The sequence below is a fragment of the Phocoena phocoena genome, chromosome 8, assembly GCF_963924675.1.
Source record: "Phocoena phocoena chromosome 8, mPhoPho1.1, whole genome shotgun sequence".
NCBI classification, from domain to species: Eukaryota; Metazoa; Chordata; class Mammalia; order Artiodactyla; family Phocoenidae; genus Phocoena; species Phocoena phocoena.
The window spans coordinates 55,588,379-55,614,826 of NC_089226.1; the positions used below are offsets into that span (position 1 = coordinate 55,588,379).

General features: G+C 53.6%; 2 protein-coding genes across 3 annotated transcripts in view; both read right to left on the reverse strand.

Moving 5' to 3' along the window:
• MYO7A (myosin VIIA) overlaps positions 1-9,064 on the reverse strand; it is a 102,653-nt gene extending 93,589 nt beyond the window's left edge. Inside the window, exons 1-2 of the mRNA XM_065881628.1 lie at positions 8,842-9,064; positions 6,916-6,979 (exon numbers count right to left, since the gene is read on the reverse strand). Coding sequence (XP_065737700.1) covers positions 6,916-6,933 — 18 coding nt within the window. The 5' untranslated portion in view covers positions 6,934-6,979; positions 8,842-9,064. The remainder of the gene's footprint in view (positions 1-6,915; positions 6,980-8,841) is intronic.
• Positions 9,065-12,434: 3,370 nt separating this feature from the next.
• The window catches only part of CAPN5 (calpain 5), a 51,475-nt gene continuing 37,461 nt past the window's right edge, over positions 12,435-26,448 (reverse strand). The window contains exons 4-13 of one of the 2 annotated variants that reach the window (XM_065882099.1): positions 25,384-25,592; positions 21,914-22,106; positions 20,877-21,070; positions 20,107-20,184; positions 18,496-18,691; positions 17,726-17,848; positions 16,404-16,600; positions 15,350-15,465; positions 14,689-14,825; positions 12,435-13,735 (exon numbers count right to left, since the gene is read on the reverse strand). In XM_065882099.1, coding sequence (XP_065738171.1) covers positions 13,553-13,735; positions 14,689-14,825; positions 15,350-15,465; positions 16,404-16,600; positions 17,726-17,848; positions 18,496-18,691; positions 20,107-20,184; positions 20,877-21,070; positions 21,914-22,106; positions 25,384-25,592 — 1,626 coding nt within the window. In that variant the 3' untranslated portion in view covers positions 12,435-13,552. The remainder of the gene's footprint in view (positions 13,736-14,688; positions 14,826-15,349; positions 15,466-16,403; positions 16,601-17,725; positions 17,849-18,495; positions 18,692-20,106; positions 20,185-20,876; positions 21,071-21,913; positions 22,107-25,383; positions 25,593-26,448) is intronic. The other variant, XM_065882100.1, reaches the window with a different exon arrangement.

Below are 26,448 nucleotides of genomic sequence, written 5' to 3' on the forward strand. Positions count from 1 at the left end.
CACCAAGGCTCCACTTAGCTATGTGCCCCCTGGTCCCCACACCTCACTACCTTCTTTTCTCCTCCCTTCATGCCTCACACCCATAGTGCTGCTGTCACCTCCACCATACCACCATCTGGTCCAATTCTGGCCACCCATATTACATATGGGGAGACTGGGGTTCAGAAGGGGCAAAAGGACCTATCCAAGTATACATAGCAAGCTGGAACAGAAAAGCTTTCAGGAAATAACTGTACCAGTTGTCATCAGCAAGTGATATCAGCAAAGAGTAGAGAAGTCTGCCAAGAACTCTACAGAAACACCAAAAAACATAGCAAAAATTGTCAGAGTCAACTTTACTGGAACTCTAGAAAATATGCAAAGGTTTACAGTAACCATTTGAACATTTAAGGACGAGGAAGATGACTGAAACCCCACAGGAGAGCTTTGTGGTACTTTAACCTACCCATCCTCCCTCACTCCCCACCTTGAGGATGGCAGCCTGTATCCCTGGTGTGGGTTTTTGGGGTCAGAGGGAGCAGAACAGACCTTGTTATCAAAGAATTTTGATGGTTTTAACCTGTCTGGGGGACCCCTGAAGGAATAATGCTAAAGGTTTGTCTTTATTCCCTAACTAGGGACCCCAGGGTAGAGAAGTAGCTATGGAGGGCATTGGTCAAAAACATCCAAAGGCAAATGAACTACCACCTGGGGAAAAAAATAATCAGTTGGCGCAAACAATAGACACTCCAAAAAGCCTGGAAGAAAGGCAGGGGAATGAGATGCGCCAGGGAAAAAGGGCTTTGTAAAAGCTTCAGCATATACTGGGGAATCTAGAAGACCACGTACACACCCAGGGTTGGACGAGTGTTCAGAAAAAGCATGAGAAACCCTAAGCTCTCACCTCTGACTGACCTCAAGCTCCATGCAGACAGGGAGTGAAGGCTAAGTCAGAGTTGTAAATGTCCTGACTGAGCATTGAAGTCATGCGCCAACATACACACAGCCCAACTGCAAAGTCTGAGATTTTAAAAATTTGTTTTGTTGTTTTTTCCAGGGGTTTTAGAGACTTCAGTGAACCACACACAACAAAGAATCTAGTCTTCACACACACACACACACACAAAATAGTTTAGAAAAGTCACTCAACAAAATTACAATTCACAATAAGCAGTAACAACAAACCCTGAGGAGGGGGAGAATCTGACTTCTGGAGTTATCACATTATAGTAATCAAAATGTCCAGTTTTCAACAACAATAACAAAAAAAAAAACGATGAGACCTGAAAAGAAAGAAGAAAACATGGCCCATTCATAGGAAAAAAAGAAATTAATAGAATCTTTCCCTGAGGAAGCCGAGACACTGGACTTAATAGACAAAAACTTTAATCAACTGTTTTAAATATGCTCAGAGAACTGGAGGAAACCAGAACAACATCTCACCAAGTACAGGCTATCAATAAGGAGACAGGAATTATAAAAAGGGACCAAATAGAAATTCTGGAGTTGAAAAGTGCAATAACTGATATGAAAATTTCACTAGAGGGGTCAACAGCAGATTTGAAAGGGCAGAAAGAAGAATCAGCAAACCAAAGATAGCTTAACTGAGATATCCAGGCTAGGGAGCAGAAACAAAAAGGGATTAAGAAAAATGAGCTGAGACTAAGAAACCTACAGGACACCATCCAATGGACCAATATATGCACAATGGGAATCCCAGAGGGAGAGGAGAGAGAGAGGTAGAAAGAATATTCGAAGAAATAATGCCCCCAAATTCCCTAAACTTGATGAAAGATATGAATCTACACATCTAAAATGCTCAATAAATTCCAGGTAGGATAAACTCAAAAAGATCCTCACTGAGACACATTATAATCAAACTATCAAAAGACAGACAAAAAGAGAATCTTAAAAACAGTGAGAGAGAAGTGACTCATCATATACGAAGGATCTTCAATATGATTAATTGCTGATTTCTCATCAGAAACCATGGAGACCAGAAGGCAGTAGGATAATATATTTAAAATGCAGAAAGGGAAAAAACACATTTCCAACAAGAATTCTGTATGTGGCAAGAATATTCTTCAACAGTGAAAGAGAAACTAAGACATTCCCAGATAAACAAAAACTGAGGGAGTTGGTAGCTAATAGACCTGCTCTACAAGAAATGTCAAAAATATTCCTTCAGGCTAAAATTAAATGGCACTAGACAGTAACTCAATGCCATACAAAGAAATAAAGAACCCAGTAAGGTAACTACAAAGGTAAATATAAGAGCCAGCCTTATTGTTATTTTTGGTTTGTCACTTCTTTTTTTTCTATGTGATTTAAAAGACAAATGCATAAAATAACAACTATAAATCTAAGTTAATGGACACACAGTGTATAAAGATGTAATTTCTGACAATAATACTGTAAAGAGAGAGTGATGGAACTGTATAGGAGCAGAGTTTTCATGTACTATTGAAGCTAAGTTGGTGTTAACCCTCACTAGATTGTTATAAATGTAAAGTGTTAATTGTAAACCCCAGAGTAACTACTAGGGGAAAAAAAAAAAAAAAAAAAAAAATATATATATATATATATATATATATATATATAGAGAGAGAGAGAGAGAGAGAGAGAGAGAGAGAAAGAGAGAGAAATGAATGAGAAGGGAACCAAAACAGTAGAGTGGGGGAAAAATCAAACACAAAAGAAGGCATCATAGAGTAGAATCTAAAAAAAAAAAAAGATAAAAATGAACTTAAATACAAAACAGAAATAGACCCACAGACATAGAAAACAAACTAACTACGGTAACCAAAGGGGAAAGGGGGGAGGGATAAATTAGGAGTTTGGGATTAACAGATACCCATTACTATTTATAAAATAGATAACCAACAAGTACCTACTGTATAACCCAGGGGACTATACTCAATATTTTGTAATAACCTATAAGGGAAAAGGATCTGAAAAAAATATATATATATATGTATATAACTGAATCACTTTGCTGTACACCTGAAACTAACACAACATTGTAAATCAACTATACTTCAATTAAAAAAAAGATGTCATTACAGAGGAATTGACAGGGGAAAGACATGACATATAAAAAAACAGCAAAATGGCAGAAGTAAGTCTTTAAATGGAAATGAATTTAACTCTCCAATTAAAAGGTAGAGGTCAGCAGAAAAGGTTTAAAAAAAATAACACATGATCCAACTATATGCTATCTACAAGAGACTCACTTTAGATCCAAAGACACAAATAGGTTGAAAGTGAAAGGATAGAAAAATATACTCCTTGAAAACAGTAACCAAAAAAGAGCTGAGGTGGCTGTACTAATATCAAACAAAATGGACTTTAAATCAGGAATTGTTACAACAGACAAAGAAGAACGTTATATTTTAATAAAAGACTTAATCCAACTGTTATCAACAGTCCACAGATTTATCTTCAAACTTCACTCTGATCCAGGAATCTGGGCAGAGTACATCTAGTCCCTACACTGGCCTCACCACAGAGCCAGAAATCACATCTTACCGAAGCACAGCAGACTTCCCTGAGGTCCTAAAGAAGCGGGTCACACGTACCACAGCTCTCTGGGTTCTCACAAGCACCAGCTAGCCTTGCAACGTGGGGCAAGTCCCTCCTCCTGAGACCACAGCCCCCCATCTGTATGTGAGGGGCTACCACGACAGCCTCAGAGCCTTTCCTGACATCACCACCCCACCCTGCCGTACCGCAGGCGGGGCAGAAGCCTCCCCCAGCCCCAGACTCCCTCCCACCCTACTCCACCCCCAGGACTCCTGCTATCACAGTTCTGCTCATGGGCACCCTTGCTGTGTTTCGGAGCTGCCTCCCCCTCTGGTCTGGAAACTCCTCCAGGACAGGGAGCAGTCAATTTATCTCTGTATCCTTTGTGCCCTGCCCGGTACAGAGAAGGGGCTGAGTGTCACTTTGCTGGGTGGGTGAGTGAGTACTTGGCTGGAGGAGGTGGCTTCCAGCACACTAGGAACCTCCAGACACTCCCACCTACTCCCAAAACCATCAACATGATGGGTCTGCCCAGCCTACCGCAGGGTGCCTGGGAAAGAGCTCATGCTCTGCGAATGCCACCCAGCAGGGGAAGTCTGACCTCCTCCCCTGAGCCCTGTGCCTGCTCCTTGTGCCACAGCCCTGTGCCCTACACAGCAGCCTCTTCCCAAGGTCTCTTCTCCCTGCATGCTGCCCCCCTCACCAGCATGGCTCCCTATCCTGTCTGGACCTGCCCCAGCTCATGTCTAAATTACCCTATCTGGGACATATATACGTTGCCAAATGTAAAATAGATAGCTAGTGGGAAGCAGCTGCATAGCACAGGGAGATCAGCTCAGTGCTTTGTGACCACCTAGAGGGGTGGGACAGGGAGGGTGGGAGGGAGACGCAAGAGGGAGGAGATATGGGGATATATGTATAGCTGATTCACTTTGTTATACAGCAGAAGCTAACACACCATCGTAAAGCAATTATACTCCGATAAAGGTGCTAAAAAAAAATAAATAAAAGCATAGCTGAAATTAAAAAAAATTTAAAATAAATTACCCTATCTGGGCTTCAGTTTCTTCACCGGCAATATCGGCACAAAGATCCCTACCCTACAGCCTTATGGCAATAAAATGAGATCATGTATAGAGAGTACCCGGCACATAGTAGGACCAATGTGAATGCTACTTTTGAAGAACTAGAACCCTCAACAAATGAATAACATTTTTTCATAATGAAGAGATTTGGATTCTGAGCACAACTATATGAAAGTGTTTTCTGTTCCTGGTACTCTGTGGGGCTCAGAAAGGCTGGCATGATGGATGAATGGAAGGAATGAGGGAGGGATGGGTGAGTATCTGTCACTGATATGTCCCACACTGGGCCACTCTACACACGGGGCAAGAAACATCATATTCTCTGAGGTCTCCTCATATAATTTATCCCAAATAAATATTTATGCCAAGTAAAGTAAAAGAGAGAAGAGAATGGGAAATACTCATACACAGGAAAACTACTGATATGATTTTAGTAGTGGTCGCCGCGGCCGTTAAACTCTTTTGAGCTGTGTCCAGCATTGGGCTGAGCGTTGTACATGTGTTACGATATTTTGTTCTCCGACATCCCTTTGAGGTAGGGATCATGCTCGCTCCAGCCCCTCGGACAAAATGAGGGTGAAATCACAATCGTTCATTTGTTCGGCACAGAGCTCCATCTCTGCACGTGCTGGCGCTGGAGCTGAGGAGGCCGTGGGGAGCAGGCTGAAGGCCTGCCCCCGTTTCTGGGCTCACCAGGACGCCCCAGGAAGGCAGGGGAAGAGGGTGGCGTGCGATCAGACTCTAGTGCGCGCAGAGGAGGGAAGGGTCCCAAAGGGAGTCATGGCCACAGCGAGGACTTAGAAGTCAGCCAGAAGAGGGACCAAGTGCTCGGGCTGACCGACCGTCTTTCAGGACAGGGAAGGCGTGGCGGGAGGAGGCGGACCTGGTAGGCAGGTGAAAGACAAGCGCTCTGACTGAACCCCTCGTGGCATTTCATCTTCACAGCAACCATCCTGGGAAAGGAGGGTTTTTATCCTCGTTTTACAGATGAGGAAACTGAGGCTCAGGAAGGCTGAAGGACGTGCGTGCCCCAGGTCCACACACTTATCAACAGCAAAGCCCACGATGAGCCCAGGGCTGCGGGCTCTGCCTGTGGAGCTGCGTGGCTGGCTGGCTCCCCAGAGCTGGGACTGCATTCAGGACCAAAGAAGTAACAGACATGTGCTTTCTGTGTGAGGGGTGGGCAGAGCCAGGTCCACCTGCAGATACCTGCTCCCAGCAGAGGCTGCCAGACGAGATGGGCCAGCGTTCAGGGAGGCTGGTTGGAGGAGGGTGGACAGCAAGTCAGAGGCCTCCCAAGGGAAAGCGGCTGTGGGAGCTATGAGTGGCCCAGGCCCTCCCTCTGGGGTCTGAAAATGTCCCCATCCACCCAGCCCCGCCTGCAGCCCAGGCCCTGGCACCCAGCAAACACTCAGTGACAGTGACTTTTCCTTCTGTTTTTGGTCTTGGCCATCTCTGATGGGCCTTTGAAGAGACCCTCAGGCCGAGGTGCTCTAGAGGGTGGCTCCTCCAGCCCCAGGACAGAAGACTGTCTATCCTGATCCTGCCCTGACGCCTGCCTTCTCACATACACACATATACATAACTCACACTCAAACATGCAGCTGCAGGGCACGGCTGCCCATTGGTCCCACATGGTCCTGGAGGACATGAAGCCACTGGCCAAGCCTCCACAGCACACACCCCTACCAGCCCAAGGGCCTGGTGCCAGGCCAACCTGGCTCAGGGCCCACATTCCTGAATCTGGAGACCAGGAGCTCATTAGAGTTTCAGGCTGATCACGGGGAAGGGCTGAGGGTCAGGGGCCACTGTGGCCCTGGGAAGGAAGGGGGGCTGGAGGACTCAGCCGGGGGCAGCACCTCTGCTTCTTCCCCATATTACCCTCGGAGCCTGTAGCTCTGGCTACGTCATCCCCCATTCACTTCTCCCCAGTCAGGCTCAAGGCCCTTCCTGGTCTGGCTTCAATAGACTTGCCAACTTCGTCTTCCCTTTCTCCAAGGGCTTCTCTACATCTGGGCCTTTGCACATGCTGTTCCACTGCCTGGACTACCTGGGGATTCAGAGATGTGTATAAATAAGTAATTTCTGACCAGTGGGGTGAGTGCAATGAGGAAGGGAGGCCCCAACAGACACATCACAGGGAGAATGGGCCCTGAGAGAGTCAGGGAAAGTTTCATACCTGGGTTTTGAAGCATAGATAGGAGTTTTCTAGAAGAAAGGATTAGGGAGGGGATTCTACAGCTAAGAACATGGATAAGAGAATATGGGATAGGGAAGGATGAGCCACCCAACAGGGTTATTCCTGATAGAAGGATGAAGGAGCCCTCACCTGCTGAAGAATCACCATTGTCCTTGGTCAAATGCTCCTACTGCCCGCCTGGCCAGACACAGTTCTGCAGGGAGAGAGACCATGTCAAGCCTCTGAGCCAGCCAGCCCTGGAAGCACTGAGCCTGGCTGGGTCACCTGGGCTCTTCCCAAAGCCCCAGCCCCTCCTCCCTGAGGAACCCTCCCTGGCTTCTCTCCCTCTGGCCACAGCCCAGCCTGCGTGACCTGAGCCTCTGCCACCATCACCAGTTCCACTGCCCAGAGCAGCTGAGCTCCCTTTTTACTACTGTTATTCAGAGATTCCCAAAGGGCTCCTAAGAAGTAGAAAGTCCAGCCCCCTCCCCTGGACATATGGGCAAAGGGGCCAGAGAGGGACCAAGACTTGCCAAAGGTCACACAGCAGGACAGGACAAATTCAGGATTAAGACTTGGTCTCTGGCCACCCAGCTCAGAGCTGCCCCAGGAGTAGAGGTGACAGGGACAGCCTGGCCCAAGAGGAGGGTCAGGCTGTACATGACCTGCTCATGACACGACGTGCCTAAAACCCTTCCAGAGCACCCCCGGCCTTCAGGATGGGGTCTCTAATCCCTCCCCCATCTAGCGTTTAAGGCCCAGCACTATGCGTCTCAGTCTTGCCTCTCTCTGCTTTCTTCCTTCCTCACCCCTGCCCTTGGGCCATTCTCAGCACTCACTCTTCCTGAAATATGCTGGCCCTTTTTATACCTCTTAGACTTTGTATACACTGGACCCTCTGCCTGGAATTCTGGCTAATAAATTCCCACCTATGCCTCACGGCTCAGTTTAGATGGTACCTCCTCCAGGAAGCCTTCCCTGACTGTCCCCAGGCTGCCAAGAGCCCCGATATTTCCCTCTATCTAGCCCTGACTATATACGTTTGTTGTCTGGTCAGGGTCTGTCCCCACCTCTGCTCCCAAAGTAAGGGAGTTGATACAGGGTAGGGTGTGGGGCTCAGCCATCACCTCACACAGCACAGGGACAGCTCAGGAAGGACTCGTGGGACTGAGTGTGGTGATCAAAAGCAGCCCCAGCCCATTGGCCCCAGCATGAGGCCCCTCTGGCCCCCTACCTGCCTCCCAGGATGAGCATCAATTTTTCACAAGGTGCATTCAGAGGCGCTGGGGCATTTGATCCTCTGCCCATGACACTACCTGACACCCGAGCCCTGACCCCTGCCCTGGGGCTCCGGGATACAGCAGGCACACCGTCCTTCTGGAGACCTGCACCTGGCCTGGGTGTCTGGCTGAGAAGGGAATTCAACAAAGGCCAGCAGGCAGCTGCCGTGGGGAGCTACGTCCGTGAAGAGGATGCCCAGCTGTGGTGCTGGCATCCTGCACCAGTGTGAGCCCCGAGAGCCAGGGGCAGAACCAGGGCCTTCAGGGCCTTGGTGGGTGGAAAGGGGTTGAAAGGGCATAGAATTTAAGGGCCACGTGTAAGGAAAACGCTACAAAATAGACATTTTTTTTCTTCAAAATAATAACTAATCCCTGTTCAAGTTAATTGCTTTTTAAATTGACAACAGAGAACACAGAACTGTATTTACATTTCTGTACCCATGCTCAGTTTTACCTTGTCCTCCCAACAACCATGGCTGATGGGGCTTCATCTCCCATTTCACAGATGGGAAATTTGAGGCACAGAGGAAGGAAGCGACTTATCCAAGGAGAGAGATAAAGAAAGAGATAGTGGCTGAGAGAGGCCTAAGGAGACAAAGAGTCAGGGACAGAGGACTCTGCCACCCCCAGCATGTCTGCCCCCCCGTCCCAGCTCTGGTCAGAGATGGCAGGGGGCCCAGACCAGGAGCAATTGGCTGTGGGGACAGTGGCTCCAGGGTGGCCTGAGCCCATGACTCCCCCAGAGTCCAGCAAACCCTTCTCCCAGGGCTCAGGACAGCGGGCAGCCCATCCTTACCTGGGTCCCTGCTGCCCACCGGCCTGGCTGCCCCTGCCACCTGCACAGAGGGCTCGGGAAGCTGGGGTGGCAGGTGTGGGAAAATCTGCAGACACAAGCCCCCTCTTCCTCTGTCTTGCTCCGTGACTTGCTCTGGGGGTCTCTCTGGGTCTTGCGGTCTTTCACTGTGTGCCTCTCTCTCTCAGTCTCTCCCTTTCCTTCCTGCCCAGGGCAGCTCTCCGGCCGGCACTGCTGCCCTCTCCTCCCCACTCCAGAGCCTTCCCCCGGGAGGCGGAGTTGGAGGGCCCTCCGAGGTCTGGGTGTCGTGACATCAGCATGGGAGGCGGGCTGTGCTGCCCAGGGCCCTGGCGGAGCCCTGGCCGCCCAGCGGGGAGGCCGGGGCACTGGGGTCTTTCTCGGCTGTGCTGCCGACCAGACCAGCGTGGGAGCAGGCCCGGAGCCACTCATCCCAGCCTCAGCTGCCTCCCGTCATTTGCAGTAATGCCCACCACCTGCTCTCAGCACCTGGGCAGGAAACCTTGCTCTGATCCCGACTCGGTCACTGATTTGCTGAGTCTTGGCCCCTGCCTGCTGTCTGCCAAGACTGTTTCCTTCTCCGCAAAATGGCTGTTTGCGACTCAGAGCAAAGGACCAGGCGAGGCAGGGCAGGAGGTAGCAAGCCCTGCCCCCTGGCCCTTTCTGCTGCCCTGCCGCGCCCCCCACACACAGACACTGCCCTCGCCCCAGGCCACTTCCCGAGGGCTCGCCTCAGATGCGTCCCCCTGAAGTTCATCACTTCACCACTGCCCCACAGCTTGTTCTGGGGGCTGGGGCGCGGGATGCCTGCTGTCTCTAATCATCTAGGAAACCTTCTCAAAGCAGCTGACTGGGAGCAACGCTGCATGTACCAGGGACTCGTGCAAACTGAGGTGGAAAATGCGATTTTACAGTAGGGGAGGAGGGTAAACGAGGAAGAGAGTGAACAAAATGTTCGTTATTAGCATCAGCGAAAACAGTGACACCGAGGACTCCCTGTTGAGACCTGGCCCTTGCACGTCGTGGCCCTTCGCCTGCAGCGACCCTGGCAGCAGCCCCAGCCAAGCAGGCCTCTCCGGGACAGGTTTGGCCAGGGCGGAGGGAGGTACTCTTTTGGAGTCTCTGTAACTGGGTTGTGCCTGCAGGGAAGGGGCCACCTGGCTGCCACCCAAAGGATGGGGTGGGGGACCCAGGGAGGGACCAATGGCCCAACTGCGCCACCTCCCGGGCACAGCTGCCCGACAGCGCCCCCTGGAGAGCAAGGCTGAGCATCCGGCCTCTGCCTGGAGCAGCGGGTGGGAAGCGACAGCGCTGGGACCCAGGCTCTGCCAAGGCTGGGGCTCCCTCTGACCCGACGATCCTGACCCCTGAAGACCCCTGGATGCTGGAGTGTGCTTGGCTGGGTGCCCACGACCGGAGTTGCTCCTGAACAGTCCCCACTGCTGGACTCCCACCTGCCGTCTGCACTTGATACCTACCACCCCTCTAATCTCTTGAGGAGCCGGCCAGACTGGGTGGGCGAGTGGTGTCAGCCTCACGCAGATGGGAGAGCTGAGGCCGAAGAGGAAATGGTGCCCCAGGCAGAACGCAGGTCTGAGCTGTGAAGGATGGGTGCGGAGTGGCGCGGGGGTATGTGGTCCCCTCCAGATGCCGCACAGCTACAGCTACTCAGCACCCACCAGTGGCCAGGCGCTACGCTAAGGTGGGTACATCACTCAGCACAGCCTTCTCTCACACTCTTATGAGGAAATCTTGGTCTTAGTTCATTTATTTTTCCCTTACTCCCCACTCCCAACCCAGCCACCAAGTTCTGTCCACTCTACCTCTGAAATCTCTCTGGTTTCTCCTCCCCGCCACCCCCAGCTTTCTGGCTCGAGCTGCCATCATCTCCCCCTCAACAGCCTCCACTCTGATCCCCTACATCCACCTGTACCCCCATAAGCCCATCTCCTTTTTGGCTGCCCTTCATGCGGCTGCCCCCCTCTATTCCACAACTGTCTCAGGGCGAGGCCTTCCTGCCCCCAGCAGGCTCAGGGAACACCCAGTAGCTCCCACATTGCCTCGCCACTGGTTCTCTGCATGTCTTCCCCACCAGTTTGTACACTGCCCCGGAGCAGGCACTGTGGCTGCTTCCCCCGCCCCCGTGCCTGGGACGGGACGTGGGAAAAGGCCAGGTGAAGGGACAGCCGAACCATGCCAGCACGGTCCCACCAGGCAGGCATCGGGGTCCAGCCTCAGCTGTAACTCCTTCATGTGGCTCTCTAACCAGACAGTCACCCAGGCCTGGGAAACATTCCCTTCATTGTCCCATATCCCCAGAGGGACAGACAGACACAGGAAGGCCTTTCTGGAATTGTGGTAACATTTATTCTGAGAACAGAACAGGTCTCCACTCCCCTGGCCCTGAGGGGAACGCAGCCCAGCTCGGGGTGCTGTGCAGCAGGGGCCCCACCCATCTGCAAATGGGGACTTGAGGCCCCTGTGGGCTGCAGGGTGCACCAGGCAAACAGAGCAGCTGCTCTCCCCACTCACCCTCCAGTCCCGGCCTGAAAGAGCTCCATCCTCACCTGCCCAGTCCCCAGGGCCTCCGGGGGACCAGGATCCCCACACAGCCAGGAGCCAACCAAGAGGGGCAGGGAGCAAAGGCAGGGCTGCCGAACCAGTTCTCTCTGAGAAGGGAGTCGAGGGACACAATGCCCAGCCCCCAGGCTAAAGCCCACACAGGTCTGCCAGCTGGTCCTGGTTTGCCCCCGTAGCCCAGGTGGACATGGCTGAGCAAAGACCCGTGTGTCGGCCCCAGAGGCCCCAAGCTGGCTTATCCGGCCCTCGACGCTCCACCCAACTCAGGAGTCTTCCTTTCAAACAGACACTGAGAAGTGGTGATTACATGACTGTGTATAGTGTGTACGGATACAAAGATACATAGAGAAAGGGTATTGTTTTGCCCTTATACAGCACTTGCTAGTAAGAGTGCTGACAAACGATAATCGCTGGCCCCACTTTGCAGAGGGGGAAATCGAGGCACAGGAGGTTTAAGCAACTTGCTCCTGGTCACACGCAAAGTCCTCACCCTAGGTTCGGGTTCTTGAGAAGTCCCAGCTTTTCGAGAAGGAATCCTTTTGTTCTCCTTGTCATTCAGTTCCTGGCCCCTCCCGTGACCCAGGGCCAGGACACAGGAGCAGAGCCAGCCAGAGCGAGGGGTCAAGAATCCAGCATATCCAGCCAGGTCACTGCACCCAAGAGCCAGATCTTGAGCTGAAAAGTCAGGTTCCCCAAAGGAATTCCCAGCAAGGCCACAGGAATTCCTGATCTTGAACCAACTGGACATTTTCACTGACATCACCTGGTCTGGAGCCTGAGAAGGGCACAGGGAGATCCAAAGATGGTCACAGCGCCAACACTCTCCAAGAACACGGTAGGTGCTGGCTTGTAAAACATCCAAGTACAAACCCCCATCTTCTTCATCCACCTCCAGACCTCCTCTGAGAAGGTATGACCTCGTCACGTCCCTCCCCAAGCAGATCAAAATAAAATCAGAAGATCACAGGAACTGGAGCTTAAGAAGAAAAAAGGGTTCTGGCTTTCAGTTTTCCTTTAAAAACCCCTGGTTAAAATTGAGAGTTAAAACGGAAAGAATATAAAACGTTGAGGACTAGAAGGAGAGTTTTGGTCCAGGCAGCAAGAGGGGAATGTTGGTGGAAGGGCCTCTGGTCAGACAATGGATTTACCATCTCCTGTCAAGCCCAATGCGCAAACTGATGGCAGCGGGCCTGAGACCACCACTCCAGCGTCCCTGCTCCCGGGAAAAGCCCAGGTCTTGCAGCAGACCCCTCAGGTCTCTCCCCGCCTGGCCCACTACATCAGACACACTCCTTCCCGCGTCAGGGCAGCGGAGGCAGGACGCCCTTCCTCTCTACCACCTCGCCAGGGACCCTAAACCAGAGGCTGGGAATGCGATCAGAACCTAGGAGAAGATGGCTGCAGCTCCTCTGGGCGTCTGTATCTGAGAGGACCTGAGAGCAGAGGCGAGGCCCAGGACGGACGCCGGGTCTCCCAGAGCTGCGAGGAGAGGCCCGGCTCCACACGGGGTCTCGTGGGCATCGTTTATTCATTTGGCAAATCTCCTTTGAATAAATACCTGATGGGCGGGTGAGTGGATGGGATTCGAGAATGGACAGATGTCACCTGGACATTTCCCAAATTCTAGCCTGGGCAGGAACCCAATAGCCAAGAGTCCTTTCAAGGTGGCTAGAAAACCAGATATAGGTGACAAAGAAAGCAAGTCTTGGACACTGGGGCAGGTCTGGGACACAAGGGGCAGGAGTGGGCCTTGGGGATGTGGTAGTTTGTGTGTAAACAAGTGACATCTTCTTGGCACTCTGCTGGCAGACAGCAGGGCCTCGGGAGGTGGTTTTCAATGGATAGAGTCCCTTAGCCATGGTGGCAGTTGGGGTAGGGAGGGCTATTTTAAATCTCAGGCAAGACGACTCCTCTATGAGAAGGGAACGCTTTGGGGTCCTCGGGACGCTGAGGCAAGTGTCCTTGAGAGGGACAGAGACCTCCCAAGGTCACACAGCAAGTCAGTGGAAAAGCTGGGAAAAGGACGCCAGTGTCCCAGCTCCCAGGTTAGTCCCTGGCCTGGTTGGGGACATGCAGATGGTGGTGAGAACTGTGGGTGCAGGTGGATGGGCAGGTATCAGATGGCCGTGAGGGAGGCACTGCTGAAGATGCGCACAGCAACGGTGCCCGGCAGGTCGCTGGGCTGCTGGCTGTTGCGGTCTCGGAGGTGGAGGGTGTGCAGGGCCTGGAGGTCGTCCGAGCTGGCCTTCAGGTGCACCTGGCCCAGGAACTCATCCTTCAGGACTCGGTAGTTCCAGATCTGGACGGAGACAGAGGATGGTTGGGGGCCATCTCCAAGACAAGGACTATGGGTCTGTGAGGGCTGCTGACAGGGGCGGCAGAGCCTTGACTCCCCTTCCTGTGATGCAAGCTGGGCTGAGGAAAAGGAGCCCTGCATCTGCCTCACCATGGACCTTGGGCAAGGCCATGCCCCTGCCAGAGCCTCAGGCTTCCTCCCATATGTCAAAGCTCCCTTCCATGTATACAGTTAAATCTGTCATTATTAGCTCTGCTGTTGACCTTGGGTGACCTTGGACAAGTGATACACCCCCTGCTCTGGTTTCCCCATCTTCAACATGAGGTTTGGATCAACGGCTCCTAAGGGTCCTTCCAGCCCAAACATCTATGGGTCTGTGATTTGATCCGGAAGGACTCAGTGTTAAAAAACTTGGAAACCCTACAGTAGCTCCCCGAGGATACCCAAGCGTTTGTTTACAGATGGTTTCTTACCGGGAGAGATGCTGGCCTGGACCCCAGGGACAGAGGGCTTCCTGCCAATGAGCTCAGAACTGTGGCCCCCTTGGCCTGAGAGGGGAAGGAAGCCCGTGCCCAGGACACTGGCTGTCTGATCCCCTGCTCTCAGGTAATAGTCACCCCCACCATCTGCCACCAGGGGAATTTAAGGAACAACTCCCAAGGCTTTGGGGCAACGCTGGCAGAGATGCCCACTGTCCCTGGCCAGGAGTCTGACCCTGCTGTGTCCCACAATCCCTACAGCTAATCCAACTCATCCCACCCCACAGAGGGGGCTCTGGGGCACCGGGAGGGGTAGGTAAGAGAATTCCCTAGGCCACACCGTGTCGGGGACAGAGTGGGAACCAGAACCCAGTGTTCCTAGGTCCCTGTCAAAGGCCCTGCCACGTGAGGCCCAGCCACTCTGAGTGCGGAAGCATGAGGTGGGGTCCCAGGAGGGACCACAGACAGGTGGGTCACCTGCACAGTGATGGGTTGGCTTGGCTTCTTGCGGTAGAAGATGGCTTTCACATCATACTCAGGCGTCGAGGTGCCTTTCTGCACGGCCGAGCGGACTTTGTCCCCCTCACTCTTGATGATCACATATGAGTTAGCCCCTAGAAAGAGGGAGTGGGCAACGGGGTGAGGGTGAGGCTGGGACAGGTCCCGGATGAGACAGATGTCTGGAAGCAGAAGCCTAGGCTCATGTATTCAGGAGAAGGGAGACCAGAGCCTAGCCAGCTCCCTAACTTCCAGAGACAGGAGGGGGCACACTGGTAATCTCTGGTCTCCAGACCTTTACCCAAGCTGTTCCCCCTGCCCGGAGCACCTTTCTCCCCTACCTTCCTTCACCAGGCTTCATACCTTAATACCTCCTTAGCCTGGAGAAAGGCCCCCCACTCCAGGAAGCCTTCCCTGAGCCCTCCCTGCTAGCTACCTGTCCCTGTGTCTGACTGCCCACACTGGAAGCCGCCCAAGGGCAGGAGGCAGAGCGTGTTCTTCTCTATACGCCCAGCTTCATCCCAGGGCTGGGCCCAAAGTGGATGTCAGGATGGGTTTGCTCATTCAATGAGTGAGAGCAGGAGAGCTCTGGAGGCTTGGGAGGGGAGGAGGGCTGGGGGTTTTCTCCAGGCAAGCTCACCTGCTGGGGAGTCCTTGAGACCAGCGGCCCCCAGGACATGCACCTGGGTCACCTGTTGGGGGTAGCCGCACAGGGAGCTCCAGCAGGAGCGGGGAGGCTCATCCAGGCGTAGCTCCCTGATGCAGGGCAGAGAAGGGGCGGGAGGTGATGGAGAGGGTCCGGGAAGACGGAAGGTCAAGGGATTCAAGAAGAGTGGGGCAGGGGTCAAGAGCAGTGTTTAGTCCAGACAATGCTTGTCTCGGACAAACAAACCTCCATAAGCTTCCCGCTGCCCCATCCCTACCCAAGGGTGCCCCCTCCTCCCCCAAGGGAAAAGCAATGTACCGAGGATTACTGTGTGCCAAGCGCTCTGCTGGGATGTTACAGGTATTATCTCTAATCCTCACAAAGCCCTGGGAGATAAGTGACTGCCACTCTGCCCATTTTACGGATTAGGAAGCATCAGGATCGCCGGGGGGGGGGGGGGGGGGGGGGGGGGGGGGTGGGGAGGGCTTGCCCAACACAACACAGACTGGTGGGACCGAGGTCCGCTAATTCCACAAGCTTCCCCCCCAGTCTGGGACGTGGGCAGGGAGCACCGACTCTGGGCTGCCTAGCAAGGTGGGAGGGCAGTGTGGGATGCACAGGTCTGCACTACAGCAGGGATGGGGATGGTTTCAGGGTCCACCTAGCCGGACTCTGCCACTGGTGGCACGGACTTAGAAACCACCCCCAGCCAACGTCAATCCCCAGTTCTGATCTGTAAAATGGAGGGGTCAGGCCTCCCACCCCAGGGTTCAGGAAGAGCAAATGAGATGAGTGAAAGCTTCTTTGTAAACTGTGAAGCGCTCTGCACACGTGAGCAGCTGCTCCTTCGTGTGGCCCAGAGAGGCTGGGACAGGGGAGGAGAGGAAGGGAAAGAAAGGGGATGGATGCTGATGTCAGGCCAGGGAGGCTGGAGGCCCAGGCTCCATGGCTTAGGACGACACTGAAGATCTCTGGGCTGAAGATTGTGGGCCAGCCTGGTGTGGACCTGGGCCCTGCCAACCCAGGGCCCCAGCCAGTCCCCACACACCGGCAGTTGGAGGGCACATCAGTGAAGATTCGGAGCAGGAACTCGCCAGTGTGTCCTGGCTCGAAGGTGGTGGGGATGATGACGTAGCGGCCCTCGGGCTGCTCCGTGCGCAGGAAGACACTGCGGGAGTTGATGTAGATGGAGCTGGCCGTCCTGTGCGGCAGGCTGTGCACGCGGTACTGGCGGTTCTCCTCCACCTGATGGGGGCGGAGACACTGGGTCACACAGAGCCCCTCACCCCACCCCGCACCGCACCGCACATCTCCCCTTCGTTGCCACAAGAGGCGTATCTACAGAGTCAGAAGTACATGAGCGTCTGTCTGCCTAGGGCTGGCGGGGAGGGAGGTGGATGCAACTGGGTGGTGGCGGCTAAAGTGTGCGGGGTTTTTTTTTGGGGTGATGGAAGTGGCCTCAAATTGACTGTGGTGATGGCCGCACAACTCATACACTTTAAGTGAGCGAGTCATATGGTATGTGAATTAGATCTCATAAAGCTACTGAGAGGGGTGGCAATGGGAATCCCCCTGGTGACAATGTCTGCGGGGTTTCTGACATCACAACAGAATCAAGTATCACTATCTGCGCAGGACACAGCATGTGTCCATGAAATGACATCACCAGCTGCCGGGACATGCTGGACAATTCCTGGAATAAGTGCCATGATAAGCTATAGTCACATCAGCGAAGGTCATGTCACGTCAGAGTCACAACATCAGCACGCAGTGAATGTTCCAACACGCTGACGTGAACAAACGGTTATAATATGACCCAGCACATCAAATGCCAGGGCCTCGGCTCAAGCCGTGGGCCCAGCACATACACCTGGCTTCATTAGGTTCTTGGTGTCTGGCAGGCCCACGGTGCCCCGCTACACTGCGTGTCATCACACACGGGACGTCACAACATGTGGAAGGCCTTGGGGCCCAGGCCAGGGGAGCGGCCAGTGGGAAGCCCTCCTGGCTCTGCCCGGGATGCTTCTCCCCAGTGCCCAGCAAGGCTTCCAACTCATGGGGGCCAGAGCCCTGAGGGAGGAAGCCGTGGGGGGCCCCCCAGAGCCCAGGCCCGACCACCAGCAATCGTCCCCTTCCCCGTCCAAATAGCGTGTGGGTCTGGGCAGGAAGAAATCAGGCTGAGAGCTCCAGTGGGACCAATCTGAGGCAGGCTGGGCCTCTGTGGGGATCGAAACAGGACCTGTGTCACAGCACAACCATGGCATCAGCCAATGTGGCCAAGGTGACAGGGGTGGTGTCGGAGACCAAAGTGTTCTAGAGTGTTCTCCCCAAACTCTCCTTACCCAGAGCAGGGGTCCCAGCTGGCCTCACCTTGTAGATGTCAAAGCCAATGGCCAGATTTTCACCCTTGCCATCCCGGCGGGTGGACTGTTTGGGCCGTTGTTGGATGCAGATCAGCACTTCATCTTCTGGCTTTTTGACATCAAAGATGTACTGCGGGTACAGCAGAGGAAGAGGGGCACACGGTGAGACCACACCGAAAACGGGCTCGGTGGCTCCCGAAGCTCGGCCCAGAACTCAGCTGTGTGAACTTGGGCAAGTCACATCAGCTCTCCGAGCCTCAGTCCCTCATCTGTGAGATGGGCTGGCCACGTCCACCCTGCACGCGGGGTGGGAGGACTCGGGGAAACGATGGATGCTCAGCTCCGAGCCTGCATGCAGCTGGTGCTCAGTGAAGGCACACTGGGCGTGAGGACCAGGCGGGTGCCAGGGTCATGACCGAGGAGGCCGCAGGGGAGGAGTCCCGTGGGGAGCCAGCCTGGCCAAGTCTCCCCAGAAGGAGCAGCGCCATGTGTGGAAACAAGGGGTTTGAGGCCCCAGCTCAGCCTCTAAATAAAATGTCCCCGTAACTCTCATCAGGGCACTCATTAGTCCTCAGAGCCTGCAGGTCATATTGTGAGGTTGCGGGTGACACGACCTCCCAGACACGCCCATCCAACCCGCTGTACAAACGGTGCACCGAACCCCACGGAGGTACAGGGATGTACCCGAGGTCGTGCAGGAGTCCGTGGCAGGACGGCGCCGAGGGCCCCACGGTTGCTCAAGGGGTGGGGGCGGTGGGGATCCCCAAGGAGGCCCACCTGCGGGTTCTGGAAGAAGGTGTCCTTGTGGTTGATGCAGCCCCCGCTGCGGTTGCGCAGCGGGTCCTCGTGCCGCGTCCAGGCGCCACACAGCCGGGCCTCCTCCCACGTCTTGTGGATGCTCAGGTAAGACGTGTTGATCAGACGGCACTTGATGATGTCCGTGAAGTATCGGCACACGTCCTCAAAGGTCATCCTGGGCGTGGCAAGGGGCTGAGCCGGCCGGTCTCCCCACCCCACCCCGCCCACCAGCCTGCCCACTCGCCCCACATGCTCTGCACCACGGCCTACACAGCAAGTGTGGACGTGGCATCACACGGACCCTTCACATCTCTTTTGGCCTCAGTCTCCTGCTTTGTAAAACGGGAATAAATCTAACGACAGCTGCCTACCTCACAGAGTTAGTGCAGGAATTAAGCAATGCAATAACAATAAAAGCATGTAATAGAACTTCCAGCAGACGGGAGTCGCCAAAGGCTAGCCGTTACAATTATTAATAGTGTGAGCAACTAACGTGTACAGCCCTCTACAGTTTCCATCCATTATCATCCACAGCTAGTGGTGGAAACCCCTTGGTAGGCGAGCTGCAGTGGCCAGGATACTGCCACACCTCCAGGAGCCTGGGCGGGGGGAAGGGAAGTGCCCACCCACCTTCAAGTGTGCACATATATGAGAACATGCACATATATGCATCAAGGGTGAACATATCTGAGAAAGGCCTTAGGAGGAAGCCCTTTCCTGATGAGGGTTTTCTACTGCTATGTTTTAATTCGACTGGCCCCTGAGCCAGACTGGGCAAAGTGGATCTCATCCACAGGAGCCAAGACCAAAAGGCCTGGGGGGCCTCCTGCAGCGGCTCCCCTGACACCTGCAGGAGGGGACCTCACTGGGATGCCAGGATCACTGTCATCTGCCTCTGGATCTGCCTGGGGCCCTCACAACATCTCCCACACACAGGGTACCCTGTATCCCTCCAGGAAGTGGCTCAGTCCCCAAATCAAGTGTCCTGCTGAAGAAAGACACTGAGCCTGGCAAGCAGGGCTAAATGCAGAAGGAGTGAATGCAGGAGTCACTATCACGCTCTTTAAGCAAGGCTGTTGCCATCCTCCAAGCTCACCTCCTCCCCTCCCTGAACTCACTCTTCCCATCCCAAACCCAAGTGTGCTCTCTTGCCTCTGGGCTGGGTCTCTGTCCTCGCCCAAGGGCTCCTCTGCACCCTGAGTCTTAGCTCCTCCAAAGGGCCTCTCCTCTTCCTACCTGCTCTCGGCATCAGGCTGCCAGCATGCCCTCTGCCCTCTGGTCAATTCCCCACCTGCTGGTACCCTGGCCTACTTGCCGAGGGCTCAGCCTGGGTACCAGAGCAGCCCAGGGTCCCCTGACATGGGCAGTGGAGGCTATGGGGCCGAAAGGGTCCATTCTGCCCAATTCACTCTACATAGGAGGAAACAGGCCCAAAAAGATGCAGTGACTTATCCGAGGCCACACGGCAAGTTGATGGTGGGGCATTTTTAGAGCCCTGGCTCCCGCCTCCCCGTCCAGCGCCTCCTGCCCGGCACACAGGAGGCTCCCCTCTCAGCCCTGGACATCCGCCCAGGGCAAGAGCACACTCACCAGAACTCGCCATCATCCTGCACAGTCACACCCAACTTCTCCCGCTCACTCTTGCTCACTTTCTGCCACTCCTCTGAGCTGGGATGTGAGCACAGGGGAGGGAAGAGAGAGGAGTATCAGAGGGATGCCCTCAGGGCCACTCTGGCAAGGGTCAGGAGGCATGAGGGACAGCTCAGCACTAGGCCTCCATCAGTGTGGGTGCAGTTGGGGGCACCCAGGGCCATGCCCAGGCCCCTCTCCAGGAAGTGCTGTCTGCCCACTCTCGCAGGCAACCGTGGGCTGCCACCATGCCGGGGATCCGGAGGTCTGGGAGCAAAGCTGCAGGCTTGGGGAAAGTGGGGGGACTGACGACCAGTGAAGGGAGCTCCTTCACTGGGGGCCTAGGCTCTGCTCCTCTCCTGGCCTCACCAGGGCCATTAGCCAAGCACAGGGCAGTCACCCCCATTCCCACCCTTGGAGGCCTCCCTCCCTGCTTTCCTCCCCACTCAAGCACCGAGACTGGTCTCTACATCCCCTATAGGAATCAGCTCATCCCCCTCTCCAGACCTCTGCCCATGCTGAATCTACCCCCCCACCCCCACACACATGCCTGCTCCAAAGTAAGTCTTCTCCTAATGTCATCCTTCCCCCGAATCCTTTAAGGCCCAGCCCTGGTGCCACCTCCTCCAGGAAGTCCACCCTGTCCTTGCCCAAGCCCTCGTACCCCGGCCCACCCACCTGGGGTCTTCCCGGTGCCTGCCCCCTGTCCTTGCCCAAGCCCCGGGCCTCACGTGTCACTCCAGGGCCCGTTCCACTCCCGCTCGCCCCAGGGGTTGCGCAGGCGGATCATGTCCAGCTTCTCTGACTTGAAGAAGGCCAGCAGGCCACGGCCCAGGCGCACCTTCCGCACATCAGTGATGGCATACGCGTGGCCCTTCACGAGGCCACACGCCAGCCGGGCCTCCATGTCTGCCGCTGTCACTGCCTGTGGGACACAGTTGCTCAGAGGCAGGGCAGGGCAGGCTCCACCTGGAGCCAGAGGCCACACCACCCCCTACAGGACGGGGAGGGAACGGCAGCCCTGCACAAAGGGGAGACCTCATTCCTCGGAGGTTAGGGACTGACCTCCGAATTCACAGCCCCTTACAAAGCCGGGGAACAGCCGTGGGGGATAAAGGAAGGGACCTGCAGTGGGATCAGCCCAGGGCTGTGTTGGAGTCGACGAGCACTGGCTCAGTTTTGCAATCTGGTTGTTAAAACGTTAGCCTGAAATCAACCACGGTGGGAGTATTGACAGCACAGAAGTCAGCAAACCAGGGCTTTTTAATTTTCCAGTCTTTTGTCAACATACCACTGGGTCAGCCAAACCTGGGTTCAAATTCTGCCTTCACTGAGTCCCAACTTTCCCACCCAAAACGTGAGCAGTCAATGAAATAAGACGATCTTCTTGAAGAGCCCAGGCCTGTGCCAGCAGGCAGTAGGGGCTCCCTCGCCCTTCCCATCGCCTCGCAACTGTGATGGCTTAAACCTTGGCCAAAGGACCTATCACTCTGTTATGAAAGGGCTGGAAAAGGGGGACGCTAGTTGAACAGTGTGGGCAAGGCCTTTCATAGTGTAAAGGTTAGGGCAGGGGGCCTGAGGCTTGTGCTGTCCAGCACTGGGAAGGGGCTGCACCCTCTAACTGCTCCCCTCCCGCCATGAGGCTGAGGGTCTGCATTTGTGATCCAACCTGGGCAGGGGCTCTCCCTGAAAAGCCAGTCACCTCCCACCCCAATCAGGGTCAGTGAAGGGGAGGGGCCGCCTCCGGGGCTCGGTTCTGTGTTCTCACCTTGATGGAGGCACTGATGAGGCCCCCCCGGCTGTGCACTTTCAACACGCGCTCAAAGAGCTGGCTCCTCTTGGCCTCATCACTGGCAAAGTCACCCTCGGTCAAGTCGATGGGCTCGGAAACCCCACCTGTGAAGTCCACCAGCGCATCCGCTGTGTTGCCTCCATCCAGGGCCTGGTAACAGCCTGCCAGCCTGGAAGCAATGTGGAAAGAACTCCCAGCTCATGTTCCCCAGCCAGTCTAAATCCTTCACCTGATAGGGGAGATTTCTGAGATTCAGAGAGGTCAAGAGAACTGCTAAGGTCACACAGCAGGCCACACAACAGAGCCAACCCAGGTCTCCGGCTCCCAGGCCAACGTCTGTCCCACTGAACCACACCATTTTGTCACTCAAATTCCCCTTGGCCTTCATAGCCCCATCTTCAAAAATTAGCTGTCCAGAAATCCAGCAATTCTTTTCAGAAGTGTTAAAAGTTCATATGCCTTTTGACATAATTCTGGATGAGTAACATTATTTATAACAATGTAAAACTAGCAATCACCTAAACGTCTAACAACAGAGAACTCGTTTTAAAAGCTAACGTTGCATCTCAAGCAGCCATTGAAGAAAACACTGTAAAGGAATTCCTACTGCAGGGAAAATGCTAGTGCCTGCTTGTTACGTATGAAAAGGCATTACAGCCGGACTCCAATTATGTCTAAAATGTATGCAATAATTCATTTCAAAAAGATGAAGCATCTACTATGTGCAATAGATCAGGTGCTAGGACACAGCTGTGGCTCCTTATTCAAATGTTAGGAAAAAGGTTGGGGTCTTAAAGGCAGAGTGTCAAATGTGAACATGAGAAGCAGAATGGGATATATGACAAAATACCATTTCCATAAATTGAAAATATGCGCCCACAAAACACCAGCACAGGTTTTGCAAGGTAACCTACAAACAAAAGAGCCAGCAAAGATGTTAAAAGACCTGCCAGTGGTGGCGGAGGGTGCAGGGAGAGCAAAGGGAAGAAATGGAAGACATGGAGAGGGGGTGGGGCCTTGAGGGGACAATGTCCTGCTGTCCGGAACAGAGGAGCTGCCCCATTAACCCAGATGGCCCAAAACAGGGAAGGGGTGAACAGCAACCTGGGAGAATATGCAGGAGTATAGGAGAGTTTTATTATCCTCTGCATAGTTTCCTGTATTTTCTGGATTTCCTATAACAGACACGCATTCTTTTTATAATTTTAAAAGTAAATAATTAAAAAAAAAAAGCATAACTGGTGCAGCCCCTGTGTAAAACAGTTTGGTGGTTTCTCAAAAATGTAAACACAGAACTACCATACGACCCACCAATTCAATCCTAGGTATATATTCCAAAGAACTAAAAGGAGACATTCAAACAGATACCTGTACATCAATGTTCATAGCCACATTATTCATAATAGCAAGCAGGTGGAAACAGTTTACCCGAGTGTCCATCAACAGATGAATGGATAAACAAAATGTGGCACACACATACAACGGAATACCATTCAGCCATAACAGGAACGGAATTTTGATACATGCTACAACATGGAAGGACCTTGAAAACACTACGCTAGTTGAAATAAGGCAGACACAGAAGGACAAATAGTCCACTTACATGAGTTACCTGGAATAGGAAAATTCATAGAGACAAAAAGCAGAATGGAGGTTCCCAGGGTTGGGAGAAGGGAGAAAGAGGGAGTTATTGTTTAGTGGGTAACAGAATTTATGTTGGGGATGATGAAAAGTATCATCATCTATACTGGATATAGACAGTGGTGATGGGGACAAAGCATTGTGAATGTAATTGATGCTACTGAATCGTACACTTACACATGGTCAGAATGATAAATATTATATTTTGGACAATTTTTTAAAATAATAAAAATTTTACTTAAAAGAAAAAGAAAAAAAAAAAAAACAGAGCTAGCCCACTGAGTCACTGAGTCACTGAGTGGGTCTCCCAGAGTGGGAGGAGAGGAGCCTGCACCAAGGACGATGGTGACCAACTGACCACCGGGGGCGGGTTTTGCTTTCTTAGGACTAAAAATGGAATCTGCCGACATGTTTTCATGGGTTTGTTTTTCAATTTTATTTTATTTTTTTATACAGCAGGTTCTTATTAGTTATCTATTTTATACATATCAATCCCAATCTCCCAAGTCATCCCACCACCACCCCAGCCCCCGGCACTTTGCCCCCTTGGTGTCCATACGTTTGTTCTCTACCTCTGTGTCTCTATTTCTGCCCTGCAAACCGGTTCATCTGTACCATTTTTCTAGGTTCCACATATATGCATTAACATACGATATTTGTTTTTCTCTTTCTGACTTACTTCACTCTGTATGATAGCCTCTAGGTCCATCCATGTCTCTACAAATGACCCAATTTCGTTCCTTTTTATGGCTGAGTAATATTCCATTGTATACATGTACCACACCTTCTTTATCCATTCGTCTGTCGATGGGCACTTAGGTTGCTTCCATGACCTGGCTATTGTAAATAGTGCTGCAATGAACATTGGGGTGCATGTGTCTTTCTGAATTATGGTTTTCTCTGGGTATATGCCCAGTAGTGGGATTGCTGGGTCATATGGTAATTCTATTTTTAGTTTTTTAAGGAACCTCCATACTGTTCTCCACAGTGGCTGTATCAATTTACATTCCCACCAACAGTGCAAGAGGGTTCCATGGGTTTGTTTTTGATGATGGAGTTTTTGTTTTTCCTTTTACACACACATACCACACTGTCCAAGGAGAGTGACAAACAGGCCTGGGAGGAAGAATCAAGGAGACGCTCCCACAGAGCTGGTCTCTGACCCCACTGGCCCTCCTGCACCAGGCCTGCACCTGTCCTGCAGGGGCCTGGGCAGGTCACTCTGCCCCAAAGCCCTCCACAGCTCAGCAAACCTTTGCTCATGCCCATGCTGGGAACCCAGGGCCTGGCACAGAGCAGGAGGAGGGGCAGCAAAGATAGAATGGCTAGACAGTCAGGTAGACAGACCAGTGGGTGAGTGAAGGGGAGGCCCAGCCAGCAGGAAAGGCAGTGGTTTGTCCCAACCTCCTCGACCAGCCCAGGCTCGGAGGCACCACATGCCCAACGAGGCCTCCAGGGATGGCTCAGCAACTTGGATCTTTGGAAAAGAACCATCGACCTGAATATGGTTGCTGGCTCTGCCCCCGGCTACCTGCAGGACACCTGCCTGGGCCTCCATCTTCCCAGGTAGAAGCGGGCTTCCCTATGTGGGCAGGTTGTGGGGACCTGACACCAGGTACCCAGAGGCCCTGCAGTCCAGGCCTCCACCACACCTGGCTGTGCTCTGGGTGCCGGGCTCTGAGTTCGCTGTGTGTGTTTGCACCTGCCCCTCACCTCTCTGTGCCTGGAGCCCCAGCTAGAGGAACACCCGCACAGAGCCCAAGAGCAGTTCCACCCCAGCCTGGCCGCCCGACCCTGGCACCTACTTGGCGTAGGCCTTCTCCACCAGGGCACACCAGAACTCATTGCGGGAGCTGGAGTGGCAGTAGATGAGCTGGTTGTTGACTGTGGGCAGCCGGTCATCGATGACCACGTCCACCCACTCCCCGAAGCGCCAGAAATGGAAGTGAAAGATGCCCGCGTAGGTGTTGGGCTTCTCGGGGTCCCACTCCTGCTCCTTCCAGTCTGGGATGACCTGGACGGGGAGGGGGACAGGATGGGACACACTGAGGGTCACGGCTGGCTTCCTGAGGAAGCGGGGCTGCGTGCCTCCAGGGAATCAAATGGAAAGGAATACTGGGTTCAATTCCCATCTCTGCCATGAACCAGTATGGGACCTGGGCAAATCCTTTTCATCTCCGGGCCTCAGTTTCCCCATCCCTGAAGGGGTTGGAGGCCCCCTGAGGCTCCTCCCAGCTCTGTCATTCTAAGATTCTATGAGCTTCCCCTTCCCTTCCTCATGCCTCCACCTGCATCTTCCCCCTCAGAAATATAGCACATCCACCCAAGTTCCTGCCTGGTCAGTGATGCCACCATGCCCCCTGTCCTGCCGGAGCCAGAAGTTGGCAGCCATGCCGGCCTCCCCACTTTCCCTCTCTCCATGCAATCTGAGCTCCCACATTCTGCTAAAATGCATCTCCTCCCCTCCAGCCCCCCGGCACCACCCTGGCCCGGTCCCCCATCTCCTCGCCCCGGGACACTAACAGCATCAGCAACCACATCTGCTCTTGTCCCACACAGCAGCAGAGTGATCTTTCTAATCAGGTCCCCTGGAAAATAAAGCCCAAACCCTTAATATGCTCTGTCCCCAGGCTCGTGTCTCTACCCTCACCCACCCCAGCCTCCACCTACTGCGCCCTGCTCCAGGCTCTTTCTCTGGTCAGGAACTCCGCACCTGCTCTTCCTGCAGCTGACTCTCACTTGTCCTTTAGGGCCTACCCTCCTCCTCCAGGAAGCCCTCCTTGACTCCTCAGACTAGGCCAGGACCCCTGTCCATCCATCTCACGGCCCCTGGCACTTCTCCTCTGAGACACTTTCCCGAGTTATAATTA